At 45.0% G+C, this 22,942-nt stretch overlaps 2 protein-coding genes across 11 annotated transcripts in view; both read left to right on the top strand.

The window, feature by feature from the left end:
- Positions 1–311: 311 nt before the first annotated feature.
- Positions 312–8,985, top strand: VAMP3 (vesicle associated membrane protein 3). Its single transcript, XM_082468066.1, has 5 exons — positions 312–426; positions 2,215–2,296; positions 5,366–5,524; positions 6,296–6,347; positions 7,176–8,985. Coding segments are annotated over exons 1-5 (315 nt in total). The 5' UTR covers positions 312–424; the 3' UTR covers positions 7,196–8,985.
- A 4,040-nt stretch (positions 8,986–13,025) lies between these two features.
- Positions 13,026–22,942, top strand: part of PER3 (period circadian regulator 3) — a 71,936-nt gene continuing 62,019 nt past the window's right edge. For 7 of the 10 annotated variants that reach the window (XR_014263394.1, XR_014263395.1, XR_014263396.1 and 4 more), the window contains exons 1-5: positions 13,026–13,794; positions 14,229–14,374; positions 15,230–15,345; positions 16,568–16,769; positions 21,147–21,198. Coding sequence is in view for 7 of the 10 variants with exons in the window: in XM_082461017.1 (XP_082317143.1) it covers positions 13,616–13,794; positions 14,229–14,374; positions 15,230–15,345; positions 16,568–16,769; positions 21,147–21,198 (695 nt within the window). In the remaining 3 variants the exon portion in view is untranslated. The remainder of the gene's footprint in view (positions 13,795–14,228; positions 14,375–15,229; positions 15,346–16,567; positions 16,770–21,146; positions 21,199–22,942) is intronic. The other 3 variants (XM_082461015.1, XM_082461019.1, XM_082461018.1) reach the window with 3 other exon arrangements.

Raw genomic sequence — 22,942 nt, 5'->3', positions numbered from 1 at the left:
TCCAGGACCACCGGGTTAATGCGGCACGTTCAGCAGAAGCCCATGGGCTGTCTCCAATACTGTCAGGGCCAGAGAAATGACCCACGGGCCCAGAATAATGTAAAATGCCCCCATCTTCATTTATCTGCACAGTCCCTTTAAAGAGCCTAATGCACCACGTGCCTCAGCGTCCGTACCCACGGCGTTAAGGACAGGGACCTCCAACCCAGAAACCTGCCTCTGCGCTCTGCGGTGGCCCCGCCCGAGACGCCCCGCCTCTTCCGGCGCGCCCCCTAGCGGCCGCGCGCGCCCCGCCCACCCGTCGGCCCATCCCGGTGACGTCACCGCCCCCGCGCCGCCGCCGCTCCGCCCAGGTCTCAGGTCTCAGGTCTGCGGTCCCGCTGCACCGGTCCGCCGATCCTCGCCCGCTGCCGCCGCCGCCAAAATGTGAGTGACACGGCGCGACGCGGAGCGGCCTCGGGCCCGGAGGGCGGCGGCCCGCCGCTGGGACCCCCCGCCCGGCCCGGTTCTAGTCCGCCGCCTCTCGGAGGCTGGCGCAGGCCGCGCGGGCCTTCGCGGGGGCTCCCGAGGCCTGGGGGCAGGCGGCCGCCCCGGGGGTGCAGACTGCAGACGGGCCAGGTCGGTCCCGCGGCGCCGCCGGCCGCCCGGGAGGGCCCCGCGGCCGGCGGGCGGACGCGGAAGGGGCGAGGGCGGGGCGGCCGGGTTTTTCCGGAGGCAGGGAGAGCCGCCCCCGCCCCTCCGCTTCCCCTTTTTCCCTTCCTCCCCCGCCAAGTTCACTGAGGGGAACTGTGACCACTGCCCTCGTCCTGCAGAGCCTGCTCGCTGCTTGGTGCCTGGGCTGGGCTCCGGAAGTTGCAAGGGAAAAGACCTGGGCCCTGTGTGGAGGCACCTGCGGTCAGAGTGGAGTCTGGCGCAGAGCTTGCGACTCTGCTCTCTTTTTAAGCAGAAGCATTCTTGTACTTGAAAACGTTGAGTTGCCCGTGGTAACATTCGGAGAACGCTAAGTGTCAAGATTCACCAGGACCCCCTGTCCCCCCTCCAACCTGCTCATTCGTCACCTACAGAGGAGGAAGGAATGGGTGCTTTCGCAGGGTTCCTTCCAGGAACTAGGGACACTCCTCTGGAGTGTTCCTGCTTGAGGCTGCTGTTCCAGTAGATCGCGGTGGTTAAAACCTAGATCCGTAGAATTATACAGAACCTGGTCTAAACACAGGCTCCACTGCAGCCAGCGGTGTGGACTTTCTAAACCTTACTTTACTCATCTTTGAAATGAGGTTAATAGTAGTGTCCCCCTCAAAGAGTTTTGAGGATTAAATGAGAAAATGCTTGGAGAAAATGCACCAGTACATGGCCCTTCGCTATTATCGATCAGACAATAAACTCTCTGAGGGCAGGGCTGGGATCTGCCGCATCCCTGGTCTTTGACGCATGGTAGGTATAAAATAACTGTCGGTTGAATCAGTGAATCAGTCAATGGCTGTTGTATGCAAGACATGGGGAAGAGACCTGTAAGACACAGGAGTCTGTGATTTATTAGAGAAGGCAAAGCAATATATTTCTGTATCTGAAACACCAAAGCATTGCCAACCAAGTCATGGAAGCAATTAGGACTTCAAAGCCAGAGTGGTCAAAAAAGATCTTTCCGGGGGAAAAATAAAGCATTCGATGAGGATTTTAAAAGAAGTACTTCTTAAGAGAGGGAGCATTGCTTCATCTTACCTTTCCCACTGGCGCCCCCTCAACCCCACGTCCTGGTGTTTCTGACTCTGTTTCTCTAAGTGAATCTATTTCTCCATACTGGAAAAAGGGCATTCTATAATTGTTCATAACTATGAAGACCATTCTTGCCACAGTGAAAAGCTCAGAAGAGTACTGAGTGCCTTTAAGTAGGTGTAGGTCTTAAAACAAGTAATAAAAAATGGGAAAGCAGAGTTTACCTATCTTAGGATCCGGTCCTTCAGTGATACAAAGGAGATCCTGTTAAACCTTCACTTCAGACCTTGGTCCCTTTGAACACGTGGGTGAATCTTTGAAGTTACAGAGGAATTAGAAGAGGTGTCATTTCAACCTCTGTTCATTGCTGCAGGAAGGATTTTCTTTTTCTGCTTTAGTTCTGAAATTCCTAACACTGAGGCTCCTCCACTACATCTTCATACTTACAGAAGTGTGTTCGGAATCCTAATTTACTCACGCTTGTGTCTTTACATGTTTCAGGACTACAAGCGCACCTGCAGGGTCAAGTGCTGCCTCTGGCAGTAGTAGAAGACTTCAGCAGACACAGAATCAAGTGGATGAGGTATTGCCCAGAAGTGCTGAAAACATGAATCATAAGCCAACATGGGAACACTCTGGGAATAGCTCTGTTTAGAAAAAGGATCGTAAAAGTGTGAATGTAAAGTAAATTTTCACTGTCATAAATGTAACAAATTTTTGTCCGCTACTGTTTTGCAAGCCCTTATCTAAGCTCCTGAGAAGTCTCATCCTACTGGTTTCAAGCTTGTTTTCCTGTGACCGAATCACATACCTAAAGTACAGGCTCTCCTCTCAGAACATTCCTTCAAGAATCACTTTATAATGTATATTTTGCCACAATAAATAAAAAATTAGAGAAGAAAAAAGAACCACTTTATAAAATAAGATAATAGAATTTTAAGGATTAGGCCTATAGATTGCGCAAGCCAGGACCAATCCTTCTGACCAGATTTTTCATCAAAATTCTTTTTCCAGTAGCATGACGTACTAGTTACCCAGTCCAGCAAGTCTCTGTAGATTGTTCCCTATTGACGTGCAGAAGGCAGGTGCTGGGAAACTGCTCTAGCCCAACAGATCCGAATCTGTGGAATTCTTGAGTTAGAAGACCCTCAGAGCATCTTTTGTCCTGCCCTATATATGCAGACCTACAATGGAAAATTGTTTGAGAAATTCAAGCTAGTATTAATATTTCCATAGTCCTAAAAGCTATCACTGCTGAACAAGGATATCTTGGTCTTTCTGCATTTAGCTGCCTTATAAAGCAGAGTTAAACTAATGTTAGATTCTGTTGTTAAATCATATGGTAATATTTTGGTCTGAAGGTTTTGTTTATGACCTTAATTCTGAAATTTTTACATTTTCATGCTGAGAAACCCATTCTAATTCCATCCTACATGAAACTTCTGTTAACTTACGAAATCAAATTGGGTCCTTTTTCTTTACTAAAGAGAGTTGTTTTGTTTTGTTTTAGATTGAGGTAAAATTTACATAACATACAATTAACCATTTTAAAGAGCACAGTTCAGGGGTATTTGGTATATTCACAGTGTTATGCAACCATTCCCTCTGTCTAGTTTCAGTTTTTTCTTTATCCCTGAAGAACACCCTGTATGCATTTAGTAATCACTCCCCATTCCCCCTTCCTCCCAAATGGTAGCCTCTAATTGGCTTTCTGTTGCTATGGTTTTGCCTATTCTGGGTGTATCATATAAAAGGGATACAATACGTGGCCTTTTGTGTCTGGCTTCTTTCACTTAGCATCCCATGTTCTACATTCATCGAAGTTGTAGCTTTTATCAGTACATCATTCCTTTTTATGGCTGAGTAGTATTCCATTGCACATGGATACCTCAATTTGTTTATCCATTCATCTGTTGGTGGATTTTTGAGTTGTTTCCACCTTTTGGCTGTTACAAATAGTGTTGCTATAAACGTTTGCATATAAGTTTCTGTGTGGACACCTGTTTTCATTTATCTTGGTTATGGGTCTAGGAGTAGAATCGCTGAATCATACAGTAATACTATGTTTAACTTTTTGAGGAACTGCCAAACTTTTCCACAGTGCTGTACTATTTTACATTCCCACTAGCCATGTCCAAGAGTTCCTGTTCTTCCACATCATCACCAACACTCGTTATTTTCCATTTTTTTGGTTATAGCCATCCTAATGAGTATGAGTTAGTAACTCATCATGGTTTTGATTTGCATTTCCTAATGACCAAATGATGTTGAATATATTTTCATGTGCTTGTTGGCCGTTTGTATATATTCTTTGTAGAAATGTCTATCTAAGTCCATTGCCAGTTCTTTAATTGGGTAGTCTGTTTCTGGTGTTGGTTGATAAGAATTCTTTATATATTCTGGATATTAAATCTTTGTCAGATAACATGATTTGCAAATATTTTCTTACATCTTGTGGATTGTCTTTTCACATCCATGACAATGTCTTTTGATGCACAAAAGGTTTTAATTTTTATGAAGTCCAATTTATCTGTTTTTTCTCTTGTTGCTCTTGCTTTTGGTGTCAAATCCATGGCCAAATTCAAAGTTGTAAGGATTTACTCTTACGTTTTCTTCTAAGAGGTTTATAGTTTTAGCTGTATACTGAGATCACTGATCCATTTTGAGTTGATTTTTGCATTTGGGGTAAGGGTCCAGCTTCATCAAGTGGCTGTCCAGTTGTCCCAGCACCAAGTTTTGAAATTGGAAAGTGTGACTCCTCCAATTTTGTTTTTCTTTTTCAATATTGTTTTGGGTATTCAGGGCCCCTTGGAATTCCATATGAATTTGAGGATTGGTTTTTCCCTTTCTGCAAAAAAAAAAAAAAAAAAAAAAAAGCCATTGGAATTTTGATAGAGAGTGTGTTGAATCTATACATATGTACATCACTTGGGGGAGTACTGTCCTCTTAAAAATATTAAGTCTTTCAATCTGTGAACATGGGATGTTTTCCCATTTCATTAGGTCTAATTCCTTTCAGCAGTGTTTCACAGTTTTCAGTGTGCAAGTGTTTGGCCTCCTTGGTTTAATTTATCCCTAGGTATTTTATTCTTTTGGGTGTTATTGTATGGAATTGTTTTCTTAATTTCCTTTTCATCGCTAGTGTATGGAAGCACGCTGATTTATGGCTGTTGATCTTGTACCCTAAAACTTTACCGAGTTTGTTTACTAACTTTAGTAGGGTTTTTTGGTAGATACTTTGGTGTTTTCTGTACATGGAAACATCTGCAAATAGAGATCACTTTACTTCTTTTCTAATTTGGATGCCTTTTATTTCTTTTTCTTACCTAATTTCTCTGGCCAGAACTTCCAGTACAATGTTGAACAACAGTAGTGAAGGTGGGCCTCCTTGTCTTTCGCCATTGAGCATGGATGTTAGTCGTGGGTTTTTCCATAGATGCCCTTTACTATGTTAAGGAAGTTCCCTTCTATTCCTAGTTTGCTGCGTGTTTTTAACTTGAAAGGGTGAGCCCTTTTTTCTTTTTTTTGAATGAAAGTTTGGCTCAAAGTAGTAAAGTGCTGACCTGAAAAAAAAAAAAATGCCAGTAAATTTCACTGAGGAGTTTTGTTCTTCATTCCTTTACGTGTAACTGAGCGTGATCGTATTCGTCAGGTGGTGGACATCATGAGGGTCAACGTGGATAAGGTGCTGGAAAGAGATCAGAAGCTCTCTGAGTTGGACGACCGTGCAGACGCGCTGCAGGCAGGGGCCTCCCAGTTTGAAACGAGCGCTGCCAAGCTGAAGAGAAAATACTGGTGGAAGAATTGCAAGGTAGTTCGCTTTTAACTGGTCTTTACATTAAGTCACGCTCTGTAGTCTCAGGGTAGACAGAGGCTACAAATGTTGGACTTTCATGAACCTTGAGTTTGCCTTCCCTCGCGTGGAAGTGTGGATTGACTCTGAATTTAAAGCACTGACTGCATATCCTCCTCCTGTCCCCACAACTGGGAATTCTCCATGTTCTGGGGCCGACCTTCAGAAGCATGTAGAACGGGAGTGCCCCAAGTCAGTCGTGGACCTAAGCCCCTTCCAGCCCTCCACCCCAGCAGAGGCCTGCACGCAGATTGACAGGGGAGGGCTGGACAGGCGGTCAGTCTCCACGCGGCTGGGAACGGCTCCAGTGTCAAAGGAAAGAGCCGCTCGAAAGCCGCAGCGGGCGCCACAGACGGGCAGGAAGCAGCGCACGAGGAGCACGGCCCAAAGCAGAGGCTACACAGCCGCGATCGCATCCCTTCCTGGGTTGGAGGTGACACTTTCTGACACACGGGACAGGCTTAGTAGCCCTTCCTTAGGTGGAAAACAGGTATACACAGAGGCCTGTCTAGGGACCACAAATCATTTGAACGTGTTATAAAAAGCAGATAAGTAACTTCCAGGCCCTAATTGAGAACATGAAGTTTAGGCTTTAAAAATTATGAATATTTCAGATGGTGGTGCACCTTAATTTCTCCTTCTGTGACTAGAACGATATGATATGATACTCCTCAGTAAGCGCGTTAGTCTCTGGTTTTGAGTGTGAACTGGACTTGTGTGTCGTTACAGATGTGGGCGATAGGGGTCAGCGTGGTCGTCGTCATCATCATCATCATCATCGGTGAGTTCTCCTGCTCCAAGCTCACTGCAGAAGTCTTCTCTGCTCACAGTTGACTGCATATACAAGAACTGCAAATAAAAGTTCCCTCGGAGATGTTAGTTTATCCCAGAGGTTTTTGTTTTCATTATTAAGTGTTTTAAGTACTTGGGTGCTGAGTCTGAGATTTTCCAATATAAACATTAATCCTTTGAAGTTAGAGAAAATTTATTCATTTCCACTGAATGAGTGGAAGTAAGTTTTCTCTCTGAATATATTTTCATCAGAGAGTTCCTTTTATGAGAAATAGTGTAGTCTAGCGATTAAAAGCATGGACTACCTGTGATCCACCCTAGCTCCACCATCCAGTTGTGTGGCCTTGGGCAAGTAATTTAATATCCCTGAACCTCAGTTTCCTCATTTATAAAATGGGGATAATAATAGTACCTACCTCATATGTTTGTTATGAGGACAAAGCTGTTAATATATAAAAGGTGCTTAGGATGGTGCCTGGCATATAATAATAATAGTTATATAAATAAATGTATATACACACAACTATCATTACTATTATTATGATCATTACTACTGCTACTATATACAATATTGGAACAGCCCATTGCCATTCGTAGCCCAGTACGTGAGAACTATTTAAAGAAATATATCTTGCATCCTTTTTTTGACAGCCTCCTCTAGCCCTCCAAACAATGTAGAGAAGCCACTAATAGGAAATTGGACAGAAATTGAATTTCTGTTCACACTTAGACTGCAGCGTTTGATGTTTATTCTGTATTTGCACTGAAAGACTAAACTGTTGTTTTTCCGCTTTTTTGCATCTCCCCTGCTTATTAGTGTGGAGTGTTTCTTCCTGAAGAACCAGTGAAAGTCCAGCCTGCTGTTCAAGAAACCTCTTCAAGAGTTTTGATTTAGAACCTGCTATATTATCAAGCTTACCTACTGTTATATCTAAAATGATTATTTTCTGTTAGCGACTGTAAAGTTTGTTTTCTAGGAAATGTGCCTTTGTTTTGTAATATGCACTCCAAACTAGAGGTGTAGTCAGCCCAGCCCCCATTTTGCACAGTGCCTTTTCAGATTTACATATGGGCTGATGAAGAGGACTTCTTAAGTTGCAGAGTGTAATTACCTGGCAGTAATGTTGTCTGATTAACTGCCAGTGATTCCAGTGAAGGAAGTTTGTTCCAAGTTAGCTGTCCTCGTCATACGACATTACTCTCATTTTAAACCTCTGGGTAGTCAGATTCCAATTTGTGCCTTCCAGAAAGAACACTACTGCCTAACACAAATACAGGCTGTGCCTTATTTTGCTATTTTTCTGATTCCCTTTAAGAGAACTCTCTACTGTTTATAAACACTGCTGACTCTTTCACTGTTTTTAAAACAAGTTGCTGGTAAAGAGTTTTTGCTCCTGCGTTAGATATGAAGATGTTTACTTTCTTGTTACTGTTATGTATCACTTGCTAAAAATATTGTTTTAATCAGAAATAATAACCTCGTTAACACATTTTTATAGAACTGTGGCTGTGACCAAAGTTTCTGTTTTGCCAAAAAGTTAAATCCCAGTCAGATGTCAAGTCTGTTCCTGGTAGATAAATTCAGAAAAGTGACCAGTGGGACTCAAGGTGCCCTTCCGAATTAAAATTGTAATATTGTGTGTGAACCTCTGACATCCTGGCAGGCCTTTCTTGCCCTTGAAAGGCTGTAGGTCCTGCGACTCTCCTTCCGATCCAGCATTTTTCCTGGGGGTTAGAGAAGGTTTGAGCTCGACTGACCATCTCATTCCTGTAGACAGAGTTTTACCCAGCCGTTTGCACATTATCAGCTGTAGACTCTAATATGTTTCTAATAATTATGTGAGCAACAGTTCTGTAGTCTTCAAGTGAGACCATCTGTGAACTGGGCATTTTCTGGTCCAGTCTCCACGGACGATAGCTTTTTGGAGTTTGTTTCCTATTTTGACCCATAGTCCGCTTCCTAAATCTGTCTTCTGAATTATGCTCTCGATTAGGCATTGGTCGGGGGGACGACTCTTTTTACAGAGGATAGCTAACCGGAGACACTTTCTTTCTTCGATGTCACAGACTGTCTGCGTAAGATGCTGCTTTGGGAATAGCTGTTGTCATCTGAGAGGCTTTTGTTGTGTACGTGAGACTTTGGACATCAGGGTGTGAGGCTTAAGGACAGGAATTCAGGTAGGAATGAAAACAGACGAGGCACTGAGGGGGAAAGGAGTCTTAACCACCCTGTGACTCACCGTTAGCGGGATATTCTAAAATTCTTGTTCACACACTAGTTTGTGACTTACAAAGCAACAGTTAGGGTGCACCAGGACCCAGGTTCCATTTCTTTAATATCTGTTCCCCTGACATCAGTGAAATGATGTGAAGTTGAAACTATGCCTTGCAGTGTGCCCACCTGGGAAGAAGGGAGCAGCTGCCAGTATCGGGACGTTGGCCCCCCCTCGGCTCAGGTCTCCGGCCGGGTCTGACCCTGAAACCTCGGTGCTCTCTCCTTGGCCTCGATGCTCAGTCCCATGTAACCCACTGGCTGCTGCGTTAACCCAGGAATACTTCGCCTGTATCTGCATTTAGCTGGGAAGTCGCCCACTATAATAAACTGAATAAAGTGTGTATAAACATAACTCCAGTGCTTGTGTCGCTTGTAGGGGAACAGCTGAGCCTGGTCCAGGTCCTCAGGAAACGGCGCTCCTTGCTGCTCCACCGGCCTCTCCCTTACAGACCCCGAGTCCCCTTCCTCTTGCTCTCTCACCGCTCCCCTCCCTGAGGGCTCTGAGCTCCTTGCATACCACTCCCCACGTGAAGCGTGCTTTTCAGTAGAGGCGATGAGTGGGGAACTGGCTTTCTTACGATTCCTAAAACGTTCAGAATTTGGCTTTTGAGTTTCTTAAATATATGGTCTTTCAGCAGTGACTTGTATAGAGCTGGCCGGTATGTGCTGGACCAGGTCGCTGCCCACGTGGGGCATGGGAAGATGACTTGGGTGGGAGAGGGACGCCTCTTGTTTTCATTCTGCATCTTTCCCCTTGAATGTACTTCCACTCTTACTCTGCAGGCCCTAGGGAACGATATAATATGGGTGGAAGGAGACTTGCTTATGTTCACGATAAAATGCCAGTTTTCAATAAAATGCCAGTTTTCCTGGGATAAACAGGTTGACGTTTTTCCATTGCCTCGGATAGACAGTCACTGCTTTTCTTGTCTGACATGCGATCGTGTCCCTGGGAAAGTACTAACTGTAGAATCGTGCCTTTTGTTCAGGACCATGATATAATGAAATATGTATGAACTTTTGGTGCCATTTTCAAAGGAAAATCTACCGTAAAGGGGCTCCTCTTTCTCTGCTTCTCCCTTAAATGTCAGGGTTCCTTAGGGACTTCTGTTTCCATTCTACTTACCCTCCCCAGGCAATCTTATCTGTTCTCATGATCCCTCTATTCATTCATCTGCTGATGAGGCCTGGCCTGTTGGACATAAGCCTCTCAAACTCAGCGTTCACCAGACAGAAGGAATCATCCCCTGCCCCATGCTCCTCCTCCGATCATTCACCGTGTCTGTTCCAGAAATGGCGCCATCACCTACCCAGTGACCACACTAGCCAAATCCACTGGACTTGCTGCTCTTTTTGGTCACCATCTATGTCACTCAGGATACGCTGGAGGTGTGCTATGTACCAGACACCTCCCAAATCGCCACGGCTCAAAGTTTTCTCCTTCCTTGTGCTCTGTGTCCCACGCCAGTCAGCAGGAAGGCTCTGTCGTCAGTCCCTGGGGGGTGGGGTGAGGGGACTTCCTGTAAACATTCGTTTCCGGTTATCACTGCGGAAGGAAGGGACCGGCAGGAATTGTGCACTGGCTCTCAACGCCTGCGCCTGGAAGTGGAGCCAGCAGCTCTGCTCACGTTTCATTGGCCAAAGCAGGTCAGGTGACCGTGGCTCACCTCAGAGGTGGGAGGGAGTCCTGTCTGTCACCCAGGGGAGAAATGGAATGTTTGTGAACATCTTCCTTTGTGTCAACAACTTCAGTCAAAGAATGGGGGCAAATTCCCCGTGTCTTGCATTTTCTAATGACTTCTGTCTCTTACACGATAATTCTATATTTACATCACCAATAAAACGTTTCTTAAAGTATGGTAACTTTTTTATTGGTTCTGAATGATGATTAATTATTTGCTTTAAAATTGACCAGACTCGGGCTTCCCTGGTGGCGCAGTGGTTAAGAATCCGCCTGCCCATGCAGGGGACACGGGTTTGAGCCCTGGTCCGGGAAGATCCCACGTGCCGCCGAGCAACTAAGCCCGTGCACCACGACTACTGAGCCTGCGATCTAGAGCCCACGAGCCACAACTACTGAAGCCCGTGCGCCACAACTACTGAGCCTGCGCTCCAGAGCCCGCGAGCCACAACTCCTGAAGACCAGGCGCCTAAAGCCCGTGCTCTGCAACAAGAGAAGCCACCGCAATGAGAAGCCCACGCACCGCAATGAAGAGTAGCCCCCGCTCGCCTCAACTAGAGAAAGCCGGCACACAGCAACAAAGACCCAACGCAGCCAAAAATAAATAAATTAATTAATTAATTAAAAATACCTTAAAAAATAAGATAAAATAAAATAAAATTGACCAGACTGCTTAGTGCATTTAAAAATAAGCAAACTTATTTCCAACTGAGCAGCTTTTCATAGTAGCAGAAAATTCAATCTGTAAAAGTAGAATTTACCAAATAAACCAATTATGGCATAATTATTAGAAAATAATTTTTTTTTTCTCATCCTTTAAATAGCAGGCTAAGTGCATTTAGAAATCTTCTACTTGGCTTTATACCGCCAAGACGGACAATCCCCTGTTGGGAGAAGCGCCTGCCTCTGGCCAAGGCTCTGGATCCCCAGCCTCATGAAGGACTTCTCTCTGGCAACTGCCTCTTGTCTGCAGCCCTTCCCTCCTGCATCATTCACTTCTCCCTTCTAATTGGATCACCCCATCACTTAATAGTGATGCCCACATCCCTCCCTCCAGCCAACAAGTACTTGTCTATAGCCCGTCACAGCAAAATTCCTCCCTATGTCTCCCTGTAGTCATTGCCTCACATCCTACTTTTCTTCAGTCCACACCACTGACACGTCTTTAACCAAGGTCACCATCTTGCTGAAGCCCAACAGGAAATTCTCAGCCTTTGTCTCACTCTGCTTATCGCCAGCATTTGATAAAGTTGCCAGCTCTCTCCGTGAAATGCTTCATTATCAAGCTTCCAGGACCCCACACTCCTCTGGTGTTCTTTCAACCTCATCTACGGCTCCTTATTCTTTGCTTGGTTCTCTGCCTGACCTCTGAATCCTCTGTGTGCCCCAAATCTTGGCCTTTGGCCCTTTTCTCTCTATCCGCACTCTCTCACTGACACCATTTCACCCATCACTGTAAACTCCATAGAGACTCTGACGACTGCCAAATGTAAGCTGTATCTCCAGCCCCGGCTTCTCCCCTGAGTTCCCAGCCGGGAGATCCAATTGCCTACCTGGCCACTCACTCCACTTGGATGTTTAATGCACATCTCAAACACGGCATGTGGAAAACAGTTCTCTGTTCTCCCTTCATCAAAACCTGCCATCCCCAGACCTGCACTCAATAAATATTTGCTGAATGAACTCAGTTTAACAAAATAGAGATTCAGAAGAGAGTAAGCATCATTTGGAAAAATAAGGTGGTTTATCCAATACCTAATATGAACAGTTACCACACTTCACTTTCCCCTCCTCTTATTTACAATTCCTTTCATTCATCCAACCAATACTTAAGATTTCTGATGTACCAGGCACCGGAGAGGGGCGGAGTTCTACATGGCACCTTCCATTTCGGAGGAGTCGAGACACAAATAAAAAGAGCCTTCCGAAGGTGTTTTTTAAAGGCCTTCTCTACACCTTCCTTTCCCAAAATAATGTCTTTTACAGACACTTGTCTTCCTCCAGTTGCTAAGTGAATCTTTAACTTTAGGAAGACCAGGGAAATGTTTTAAGTTTCACTCTCAGAACTCCGCTTCTGAAAACCGGGTTTGATCTTTCCAGGGCTGCTACACTGCCAGGTCCTCAGAGCCCCTCACTTAAGAGTCCGCGGGAGCGAGAGCAAGAAGGTCGTTAAGAAAAACGGAACGACGGGAACCCGAGAAGACGCAAGGAAATCGCTGGGACGTCTGCCCAGCGTGGTCCTGATCCACCCTCAGCGCTGCGCCGCTCTCCCCGACTCTGCAGCTGGGGTAGCCGCGGCCGCTCACGTGGAGGCCGCGCAGGCCCCGCCCACACCACCGCCCGGGGCCCGTCCCCTCATGACTGGCGGCTCCAGCGCCCTATCACTGCCGCGCTCGCTCCAGCGGCCCCCGGGGCCCATCCCCCGGGGCCGGGAGCGGGGCGGGGACTGGAGCCTACTCAGGGCCCCTCCTCCCCCTCCCTACGTGCCAGCCGGCCGGGATTGGCCGAGCGCCGTCCTCAGACCGACCCCCGGCGTTACGTAACGAGCTCCGAGACCTTTGCCCCGCTCACTCGCCTCCGCTTATGTAACCGGGGCGCCCCTGCGCGGGTCCCGCCCCCAGGCCAATAGGGTCCCGCAGAGCCGGCAGCGGCAGCCAATCGCGCGACCCGGGGGCGGGACCGAGTCACGTGGTGCGCGGGGGGCGCGGCGCCCGCGACCGCCCGGCACGCGGCGGGCCTCGAGACTGCGTGGGGCCCTGTCAGCTGGGCGAGCGGCGGCGCGCGGGTCCGCGGGAGGCGGCGGCGGCGGCGGCGACGGCGGCGGCAGGTGAGGGCTCGGCCCGGGCGGGGAGGCTTCGGGGCCTGCCGGGCGCGTTCGCCCCGAGCCTGCCTTGCGCTGTGGGAACTTTGTGCTTCAAGTTGCACCTTGCCGGGTCCGGGTCCTGGGTGCACGCCGACTCTCGGGGCGGCCGGGGCCGGGATCCCCCCGGGGCTGCCCAGCCCGCGAGCCACAGCCGAGCTTCCAGCATCAGATCGTGTTTCTCTTGACACTTGTCACCTTTGTTTCCACCGTCCCCCTCCAGGGTGGACCTCCCGTGAGCGGAGACGTCCAAGATTGCAGGGAAATTCTGGGGAGAAAAGTGCCCCCGGAGGAGCAGAAAGAGTACCTCTACTTGCCGGCTTGTGATGACTGACATTTTCTCTGAGACGATGGCCTGGACCAAAATGAGAAGTACATTTCCGTCGCCGATCGCAAAGTAGCAAAGTAGCAGGCGACAGGCTGAGGACTGCCGGGCGAACGATGGATCCCTGTGAAGATCTAGAAGTGTCCGGTGGTAAATCTCAGGACTCTAGGGGGGGCCAGCCTCATGAACTTGAAGGAGCACAGGCCAGCGGTCCTGAGGCGCTGGGGAAGGACTCTGCTGAGATGTGGAGCCGGAAATACCAGCTGCGGAGCAGATACGTGCAGACCAGCAACAGGTGAAATAACCTGATGTGTTTGTCGTTCTCTGCTGGGGTAGTAGAGGGGAAAGGCGGGCTTACATCTTTTTATATTTTGTTTGTAAGCCTAGGAAAAAGTTTAAGGAGACTCAGACAACTTAGAATGAAATACCCTGGAGAAACTGAAGGAAATTAACCAAAAGGTAAAAAGTGGTTGAGGAATTTAGCTGACTCTAGGCTGAAGTGGGAATGGGAGAGTGGAAAGTGCTTGATGTTTACCAATTTCTTTGCCTGGGATTCTCCACCTGTAAAAAAAAAAAAAAAAAGAAAGTGGTGGATAATAAATCTGTGAACTAAATGAGCTGATCCACGTTAAGCGCTTAGAAAGCGGGCCCGGCATGAAATACGCTGTTCAGTAAAAGTTGACTTATTATCATCGAAAGTGTGAATTTAGAATCTTTTTTATCTTACAGTGAACCGCAAGATCAAAACAGAGTTTCCAAAGACCTTATAACGGTTGTCCAAGAAATGAAAAAATACTTCCCGTCAGAGAGACAGAGTAAACCAAGCACCCTGGATGCTCTCAGCTATGCCCTTCGCTGCGTACACAGCGTGCAAGGTAAACGGGCTGGAGAGGGAATACAGGCGCGCACGGACCCCACTGCTCGTAAACAGCAGTCAGGCCAGGGCAGTTGTCGGCCTGGTTTTAGGCACAGAAATGTTTTGAGCTTTTTACGGTGCTTTATGTGAGATGTGCAAATCTACACTGATGGCATTAGCATCTTCGTTTTTCACATGAGCAGTCGGAGAACCTTATTTGTGTCATAGCTTAGTAACTGTGCAGTATTTTGCTGATTTGTTTCGGGAGAGTAGAGCTCGGCATAAGCACATTTTGAAGATTCACTTTTTCAAAGAATATTGTCTTCTATGACTGTTAGGGGAAAAATACACTTGATTAAATACATTTACATTTCCCTGCCATAGACATACTTTTAAAATACAGTCATGATATATCAGGAATTTACCAAATTAAAAACGAGTGGTTGTAAACATTTTTTTTCTTTTTATGACTTTTCAGACTTCTTCTCAAGGGATTTAAAAAATACACATTCTGTAGCACAAACCTCTGTGGCTTCATAGATGGTATATAGTTCCTGAATCCTGGAGTAATGTTTCTGCCATACAGATTTCCTGTGTGTGTATTTGGAATTTTTGGTTTCAGTACCTTGTGTTGGTACCTTCAGTGTGTCTCATTCCTTGTGATCTGGAACATGCAGAATTCATAAAATTCAAAATCTCAAGTTTGTACAACTATCAGTATCTTAGGTGAAAGAAGAAAATGATCTGGTTTCAAGGAAAACATGCTGAGGTGTCCTCATCCTAAAAAACAAGCCTGCTTTTATACTGATAAAAAATGATTTCCTAAAGATACTGTCGTCACTGGACTACCTATTTATTTTCCTGTGTTTCTTAGCAAACAGTGAGTTTTTCCAGATTCTCAATCAGAATGGAGCACCTCAAGCAGACGTGACCATGTACAGTCTTGAGGAGCTGGCCACTATTGCTTCAGAGCACACGTCCAAAAACACAGTAAGAATTCACAAATTTTACCATATCAACCTGGGTGATTTTTCCTAACGATCTTATCTAGATGTAGATTTTTAAAAATAATAACTGAGCATTTCAGTAACCACAATTTGAGGTCAAGCATAGGAGAAAACTGCTAAAGAGGCCTTGTGGAGTTTCTCCTGCCCCTGCCAGAGAAAACATCTAAAAACAGGAAGCAGCACATAAGTCGTAGCTGGCTTTGCTTCGGTCATGAGGTGCCTCTCTCTCCTTAGCATCCCCGAGTTCTCTCACATGAAGAAAAAGATAACACTGCAGAGTGATTTCCTGCATCTTATTCTAATCTCCGAATTGTTAATTTCTATTTATATCATTCTTAGTTCCAATACCTACTACTTCAAGTTGTAACAACTGGATTTTATAGAACAGGTGAGTTGAGATGCTGTCATTTTTTGTTAAATTTTGGAAGAGATATTTAGTATATCTTTTTTGAATCTCTTCATGTTGACAGAATAATTGAGCCTCATGTTTTGCTGATATGATGGAGATTACTTAATTTATGTGTAGACCTCAACATAATTGTAACTTAAAGATCTTATAATATTGGAGCGTGAGCTATCCCTAATGTTACAGTGCTTATTTTACTAACTGATGTGTTTATAATACTGTAGTAGGTGCTATGGAGATTTAAGGGAAAAAAAGTTTAAGGAAAACATTTTCCCTTTAAGATCTTCAAAGTAAATCTAGAGAGGAAAACATATGCCACTTGCTAGCAGGTACAAACAGTGGCCGATTATAAATAAGTTATGTTTATGTCTAATGGAACACATTAGAGAAATGATTCTTATGTAATGAGGTTTGTCAAAGACAACATCTTGGAGCAAGTGAATCTTGAGCTTGGTCTTGAAGCCTGGAATATGCATGGGTGAAGAGAAGACAGTCGTTCCAGGTACAGTTTGCAAAGGAGAGGGAATCAGAAGTGTATACAGTGTATACACTGTGTTTAGTCGGTGTAGAATGAGCTGGTGCATTGTTTGGCAGAACTTAAACCTTCAGAAGGAACAGTGCAGGTTTTACAGCGATTTGTTGCCTTTGCAGGTGTGTGTGTGTGTGTGTGTGTGTGTGTGTGTGTGTGTGTGTGTGTTTTAAGCTATTGATCATGGTAGACGTCTGGACGAAATTTATTCAGGGAATATTGCCAGTATGTATCTCAATATTGTGCATTTATTTTAAATATTTTTCGTAGGATACCTTTGTGGCAGTTTTTTCATTTCTGTCTGGAAGGTTAGTGCACGTTTCTGAACAGGCTCCTTCGATCCTGCATTGTAAGAAAGAGTTCTTAGAGTCCTCTCATTTCGTTGAACTGCTTGCCCCTCAAGACGTGAGGGTGTTCTACACACACACTGCCCACGCTCAGCTTCCTTTCTGGAACAACTGGACCCAAAGAGGTAACGGGACCAATATTCAGATGTTTATCTTGCCTGGTAAAGATCAGTTTCATTCTTCCAGAAATAGTACACAAATGAATGCATTATTCAGAACATGCAAATATATAGTTTTTCTTATTTCTTCATTTTAAAAGTCAGAATGTGATGAAAATAGCATTTTAAATGCTGCTAATGACATAAAGATCCAATAAATTTGTTTTCATTTAATCAAGTTAGTTTCACAGACTATATGCTATAGATATGGTGTGTTACAGCATAATGTATATAGCAGGTTAATTGCTACAAAGTGTCTGTTGTTAATAAAATTAAATGTTTTTCCTCTTATACTGACTTCATTATTTCTCTGCTTTGCTCTGGAGGTAAGCTTCTCAAAGTTAGATCCCTTTCCAGTGTTTCTGCTCCCTAAAAGTTATGAATCTCATCATTTTGTTTTCCTTCTGAAAGACTGCTTTTCCTGAACTGGGGGTGGGGAGTGAGTTCCCACTCACAGTTTTCTTTGTGTTATTCAAGCCCATGTAATCTTTCATTGATTCATTCATTCTTTTTTTAAAAAATATTTATTTATTTATTTGGTTGTGCCGGGTCTTTGTTGCAGCAGGCGGGCTCCTTAGTTGCAGCTCTCCAGCTCCTTAGCTGCAGCACGTGGGCTCCTTAGTTGTGGCTTGAGGGCTCCTTAGTTGTGGCTCACGGGCTCCTTAGTTGAGGCATGTGAACTCTTAGTTGCGGCATGCGTGTGGGATCTAGTTCCGTGACCAGGGATCGAACCTGGACCCCCTGTGTTGGGAGGGCAGTCTTCACCACTGCACCACCAGGGAAGTCCCATTCATTCTTTCTTAAGTCACCCTTTATTCCCTATTTCATATTTTTTGTGAAATGTCTCTTAAAGAACTTAGTAAAGATCAACTTTCTTTTTGATCCCAAAGCCTTTTCTCTCATTTTTAAAGAATTTTGATTATTTTTATTATGGTAAAAAACACATTCACAAAATTTACCATCGTAACCATTTTCAAGTGTACAGTTCAGTAGCGTTAAGTACATTCACAGTGTTGTGAAACAGATCCTCAGAACTTCATCCTGCAAATCTAGAGCTCTGTACTCATTCTGGTTTTTAATCCAGTTCTCAGTCCAGTGAAGAACAGTGTTATAGCCTTCTTTTTTCAATCACAGACCCTTGCCCCATTCTCTGTGCACGTTTTACATAAGCTTCAGAAATGACACCTGTCACCCTTGCTTTCTTCCAGCTCCCTGTCTCCTTTTCCCATCATTCAAAAACACCGATTTCATTTTTCTTCCTCTTTCCGAAACACGTCTTTTCAACCTTTAATTGTCCACGTTTGTTTCTCTGCTTTTGTTAATCGTTTATTCATTCCATAGACATTATATAGCAGTCCCTGTGGGCCAGGAACCGTTCTAGGTGCTAAGGTACAACAGTGAACAGAACAGACATGTGGTACCGTTCACCAGGTCTTTCCCAGTTTCCCTTCAGTATTGCCCTGTAGTCTCTGTCTGATCGTTTCACTTGTTTATTTTTGGCTGTGCTGCAAGGCTTGCGGGATCTTAGTTCCCCGACCAGGGATCAGACCCACGCGCCTGCAGTGGAAGCGCGGAGTCCCAACCACTGGACCACCAGGGAATTCCCTGATCTTTTCACTTTCTTATCTTTGCTAATTACTTAATGGTATTTCCCCTACTTGTAAAAAACATAATAGTCCCTGAAATTGTTGTCTCTTGGACCTAAACATTTACTTGCTCCATAAAGATGATGTCCATTTAGTTTACTTCTCACACGATACTTTCGCTTTAGGAACCCCAAGGATGCACACCCTCCTTGAGGGCCGTTGTTTAGCTCCACACCATTTCTGGGCTGGGCTCATGTTACCTCTTTCTGTCCCTTCCTTTGAACTCATAGAACATTAAGAGGACACGGGAAGCTCTAAACTCAGCAGTTGCCAGCTTTGGCCCTGTGTTAGAGCACGTTTCCACTTAGGCTTGTTGTACAGACCTCTCAGAAGGATCTGACCGCTGTTTCTTTAGAACACACTTCCAGAAACAAGAATTCGCACGTTCCAGCCCAGGTGTGGAAGTGACAGCGGATCCCCATCTACTGTTTTTGAGATCCCGTAGGCTGGCTCTCTGTGTTGCAGGACTCCTGGCGGGGGTGGGGGGCAGTTGAATTCAGGTGCCTGATACAATGTATAAGTAGTGTAAGCGAGTTCACCTTACAGCAGAGTTGCAGTATTTTTTTATAAGTTCAGAATCTGAAGGTCAAAGAATGTTAAGCTCAGAATCTGAAGGTCTGAGTTTCAAATTGCATTCTGTCCCTTCGTGAACCTTGGAGGCCACTTGGCTTCTCACTGTAAAATGAGAATCGTAGTTTCTGACGTGCCTGTTAATACGCGGTTTCTGTGAGAGCCCAGCAGGCTGTAGGTTGGGGAAGGCTTGGAGATATTTGGAGCATCCGCAGCATAAAGGCTCATCTTAACTGCTGTCATCTATTGAACGGTTACTATTTGCCAGGGACCCTTCTCTTTGCTTTCGTGGATTAACTGAGTTAATCTTCACAAAGACCTTGTGAGGTGTAGGTGCTGCCATTCTGCCCGGTAGACAGACACAGTAACTGTATTAGTTTGGGTTTGCCCAGAGACAGGACACTTACTGGGGGAGGGCGTGGAAGGTGGCGAGAGGACTCCTCAGCCCGCATCGCCGGCCTCGCTGGAAGGAGCGAGGCTGGGGGAGGGTTGGGGAGCAGGAGCCTTGGGCTGCAGCGCAGTTCGGAGAGCACCTGGGCCAGGCAGCCACAGGGGTCCATCCACTGTCACGCGCTGGAGGAGCCCGGCGTCTCCATGGAATGGTCCTGCCTTGTTGCCTGCTCTGTGTACGGGCACGGGCCGGGGGCAGCCCGCGGGAAGCAGGGCTCAGGCAACAGTCAGGTCCCTCAGAGCCAGCAACTGTGCCCTTTCTTAGCTGCCATGGTCACAGAGATGCCAAGGTCACACTGCCTGCAAGTATAGAGCCGGCCTTCACCTTGGCAGTGTGAATCCAGAGCCCCTCTGACCCCACGGCTGCTGGGACTGCGCCTTAAAGCAGGAGAACTGTCCTCAGACAAAGGCGAGCGTTTGAAAGTGTCACCGAGGGACGGTTCCCACCCACGAGAATCAGCTCAGAAAATCAAGGATATTTTTGAAAAATCTTTATCTTGACTTAATTCCTCCATAGAAACTCCAGAAACAGTTTCTATGTTAAGATGATAGCATATCTTAGAGTAATTAATTTCTTTAGCTTACTTTGTCAAGTTCTTTCTGTTATTTCTCACAGACATTCTGTAAGAACTTCTGGCTTCAGAATTCTGGGCCTGTAACTTTCATAGTTTCACGAATTACAGTAGTTTGGTCACTGGTCCCTTTACTCTTAAACTGGAGGGCTTTTTTTTTATTGTGAACATTTTTCTTGATCACTCAAAAGCCCATTTTCTTATTCTTCCTATGATCCTTTCCTTAGGAGTACAAACACCTGGACCATGTTCAGTATTTTGGTTCTTCAGACTCCTCGTTGTAGATGCTCCTTCAGTGTATATTTTTTTAAAAACATCTCCTTGGTTGTAAACATTTCCTTGGTTTCTATAACTGAAAACTTTTCACTCCAGTGAACAGATGCCCAAAAGATATATATTCAGGGAGTTCTACCAGACGAAATAAAGTAATCAACAAACACTTGGAAATAAGTTCAGTTTCCTAAGATGGGCAAATTTAAACGTTTCTGAGTTACCACCTCACACATCAATAAAATAAATGCGAAGTCAATAAAATTGAAGCAAAACCTTTGGCATGAGGGGTGTGAGAAAGTGTTATTAATGACACTGAATTGGTACCATCTGCTGGAGCTAAGTTTGCCAATATGTGATGAGAGGCATGAAATGATATCATCTAATCTAGGAACACAGCTCTGGGGAATTTGTCCAAGGAAAGAAATGTATATATCCTCTACCTGAAAGCTCTAAGTAATCTGAATTCCCAGTTTTTGAGACATGTCCAAACTATTACAGGGGAATAGAATATTACCAGCGAAATAATTGTGTCGCAGGATGATTACGTTGACATTTGAAGCAGTGAGTCCGGGCAGGAGTAGAAATGCAGACAGGGCTGCAGGGGGTGACGGGGAGAGGCCTCGGTCAGGTGCTCTCAGGGTCTCACCTGAGGGTTACTGTTCAACACGAAAAAGCCCTGGGAAAATACTGGATGGAACTAGATCTTAGTGAGGGAGGAGAGTCCTATTTTAATCAAGAGTAGCTCTGTCTCTCAAGAGTCTCCCGTTTGTGTAGTGACAGTTTGAGGAGGAGCCGCGTGGGGGTGGGACACTGACACATGTGTTTGTTTCCAGCAGCCTCATACTATGAATTCGCTCCGGTGAAATCCTTTTTCTGCAGGATCCGGTGAGTATGGGAGCTCCTGGAGGCCAGGAACGGAGTGGGCTCTGGTTTTATTTTATTTTTTATTTATTTATTTTTAATTTTTATTTTTTTTATTGACTGTATAGTTGATTTACAATGCTTCAGCTGTACAACAAAGTGGTTCAGTTATACGTGTGTGTGTGTGTGTATATATATATATATATATATATATATATATATATATATATATACATATATATTTTTTTTCAGATTCTTTTCCATTATTGGTTATTACAAGATATTAAATATAGTTCCCTGTGCTATAAAGTAGGTCCTTGTTTATCTGTTTTATATATAGTAGTCCTTATCTGTTAATCCCAAATTCCAAATTTATCCCTCTGATTTTATTTGGCACTTATTTTGATTCTTTATTCAGCTAGGTCTGTTGTGGATACAAAAGACAAGACTTGGTTCTTGCTGCAAGAAGTTAGTATTTTGATTGAGGAGAAGATACATGTACTTATGAGAAAAGTAGATAATAATGCAATAGGGGAAGAGACCAGAAAGATCATTCTTAACCCAGGGGCATGTGAGAGTTACTGGACATTAAATATACTTTCAGATGACAGTTTTTTGGGGCTCTTCTGTTTTTGTTTGGTTTTTGTTTTTCAGTCACATTTAAACTTAATTTTTGAAATTTTGAACAACCTGAAAGAAAGCAAGATAGGTATATTTATGAGGACTTAAAAGGTTCAGTGACAGTGAACTAGAAGAAAAGAGATCAAAATTTTAATAGTAGTTGATTTCTGGTAGGATTTATTAGTGATTTTTTTTTTTCTCTTCCAAATTTACTGTGATATGTTAATGTTACTTTCAAAGTAAAAAGAAAAAATGGTTTTAAATGACGTTATGATCACCAACAATAGGATTGAGGTTACTAAATGCTCTTGATATTTGGGGAAGAGAAATCCTGGTAATGGGTCATTCAGACACTCCACGGAACTGAGGGGGACTCGCGCTAATAGTATTCGAATGCTTGGGGAGGGATAACCTGGAAAGGTGTGCGTGTGTGGGGAGGGCCATGTCGGTTCTTTCTGTCACTCGCAGGTGAGTTGTTGTTTATGAAGACCTGAGAGCAGTGCCTGCCGCGTAGTAAGCGCTCTATGTGTTTGTTATGTTGGTAGATATTTTCAGGTGCCTTTCCTGAGCCAGGCACTGTTACGGGTGCTGGGATCAAAACAAAGCTCTGCCCACATGGACCTTAGGTTCTGTAGGGGGGAGACCGATAATAAGCATACACGTGGTGGCTGTGACAAGTTGGACGTAGAACAGAAAAGCAGAGTAAGGGGGTTCTGGGCACTGGTTGCTGGTGTGCTCAGGGTGGTCAAGAAAACCTTCCCTAAGGAGAAGCCTGAATGGGGCCAGAGGCCTGAAGGAGGTGAGGGAGCGAGTCGTACGCGTGTCTGAGAGAAGAGCGTTCCAGGCCAGTGCAGAGGCCCTGGGGCAGAGCACGCCCAGCCTGTGGGTGGTGGGAGGGGGGAGGGTGGAAGAAGATGAGGAAGCAGGGGCCAGACCATAGGGCGTTTTGACTTCTGAATGAAATGTTTTATTCAGGGTAGCCACTTAATTATTTTTAAAACTTTGGGAATTTTCAAAATAATGTAAAAGTAGGGAAAAGTAGTACAATGAACTGACATGCACTGATCATTCAGCATTAATAGCTTTAACCTCGTGGCCAGTCCTGTGTCGTCTGTGCCACCACCTCGGTCCCCCCCCACCCCCATCT

This window comes from Balaenoptera physalus, assembly GCF_965194825.1.
Source record: "Balaenoptera physalus genome assembly, chromosome: 1".
Classification (NCBI taxonomy): domain Eukaryota; kingdom Metazoa; phylum Chordata; class Mammalia; order Artiodactyla; family Balaenopteridae; genus Balaenoptera; species Balaenoptera physalus.
The sequence above is the reverse complement of the archived record's forward strand: the minus strand, read 5'-3'. Positions and strand labels throughout refer to the sequence as shown.

What these genes read in the sequence shown, in the direction of transcription:
- VAMP3 (XM_082468066.1), top strand. An exon ending in ACTGGTGGAAGAATTGCAAG is followed by an intron (nt 5,525 to 6,295) that starts GTAGTTCGCTTT and finishes GTGTCGTTACAG; the next exon opens with ATGTGGGCGATAGGGGTCAG. An exon ending in CATCATCATCATCATCATCG is followed by an intron (nt 6,348 to 7,175) that starts GTGAGTTCTCCT and finishes CCTGCTTATTAG; the next exon opens with TGTGGAGTGTTTCTTCCTGA.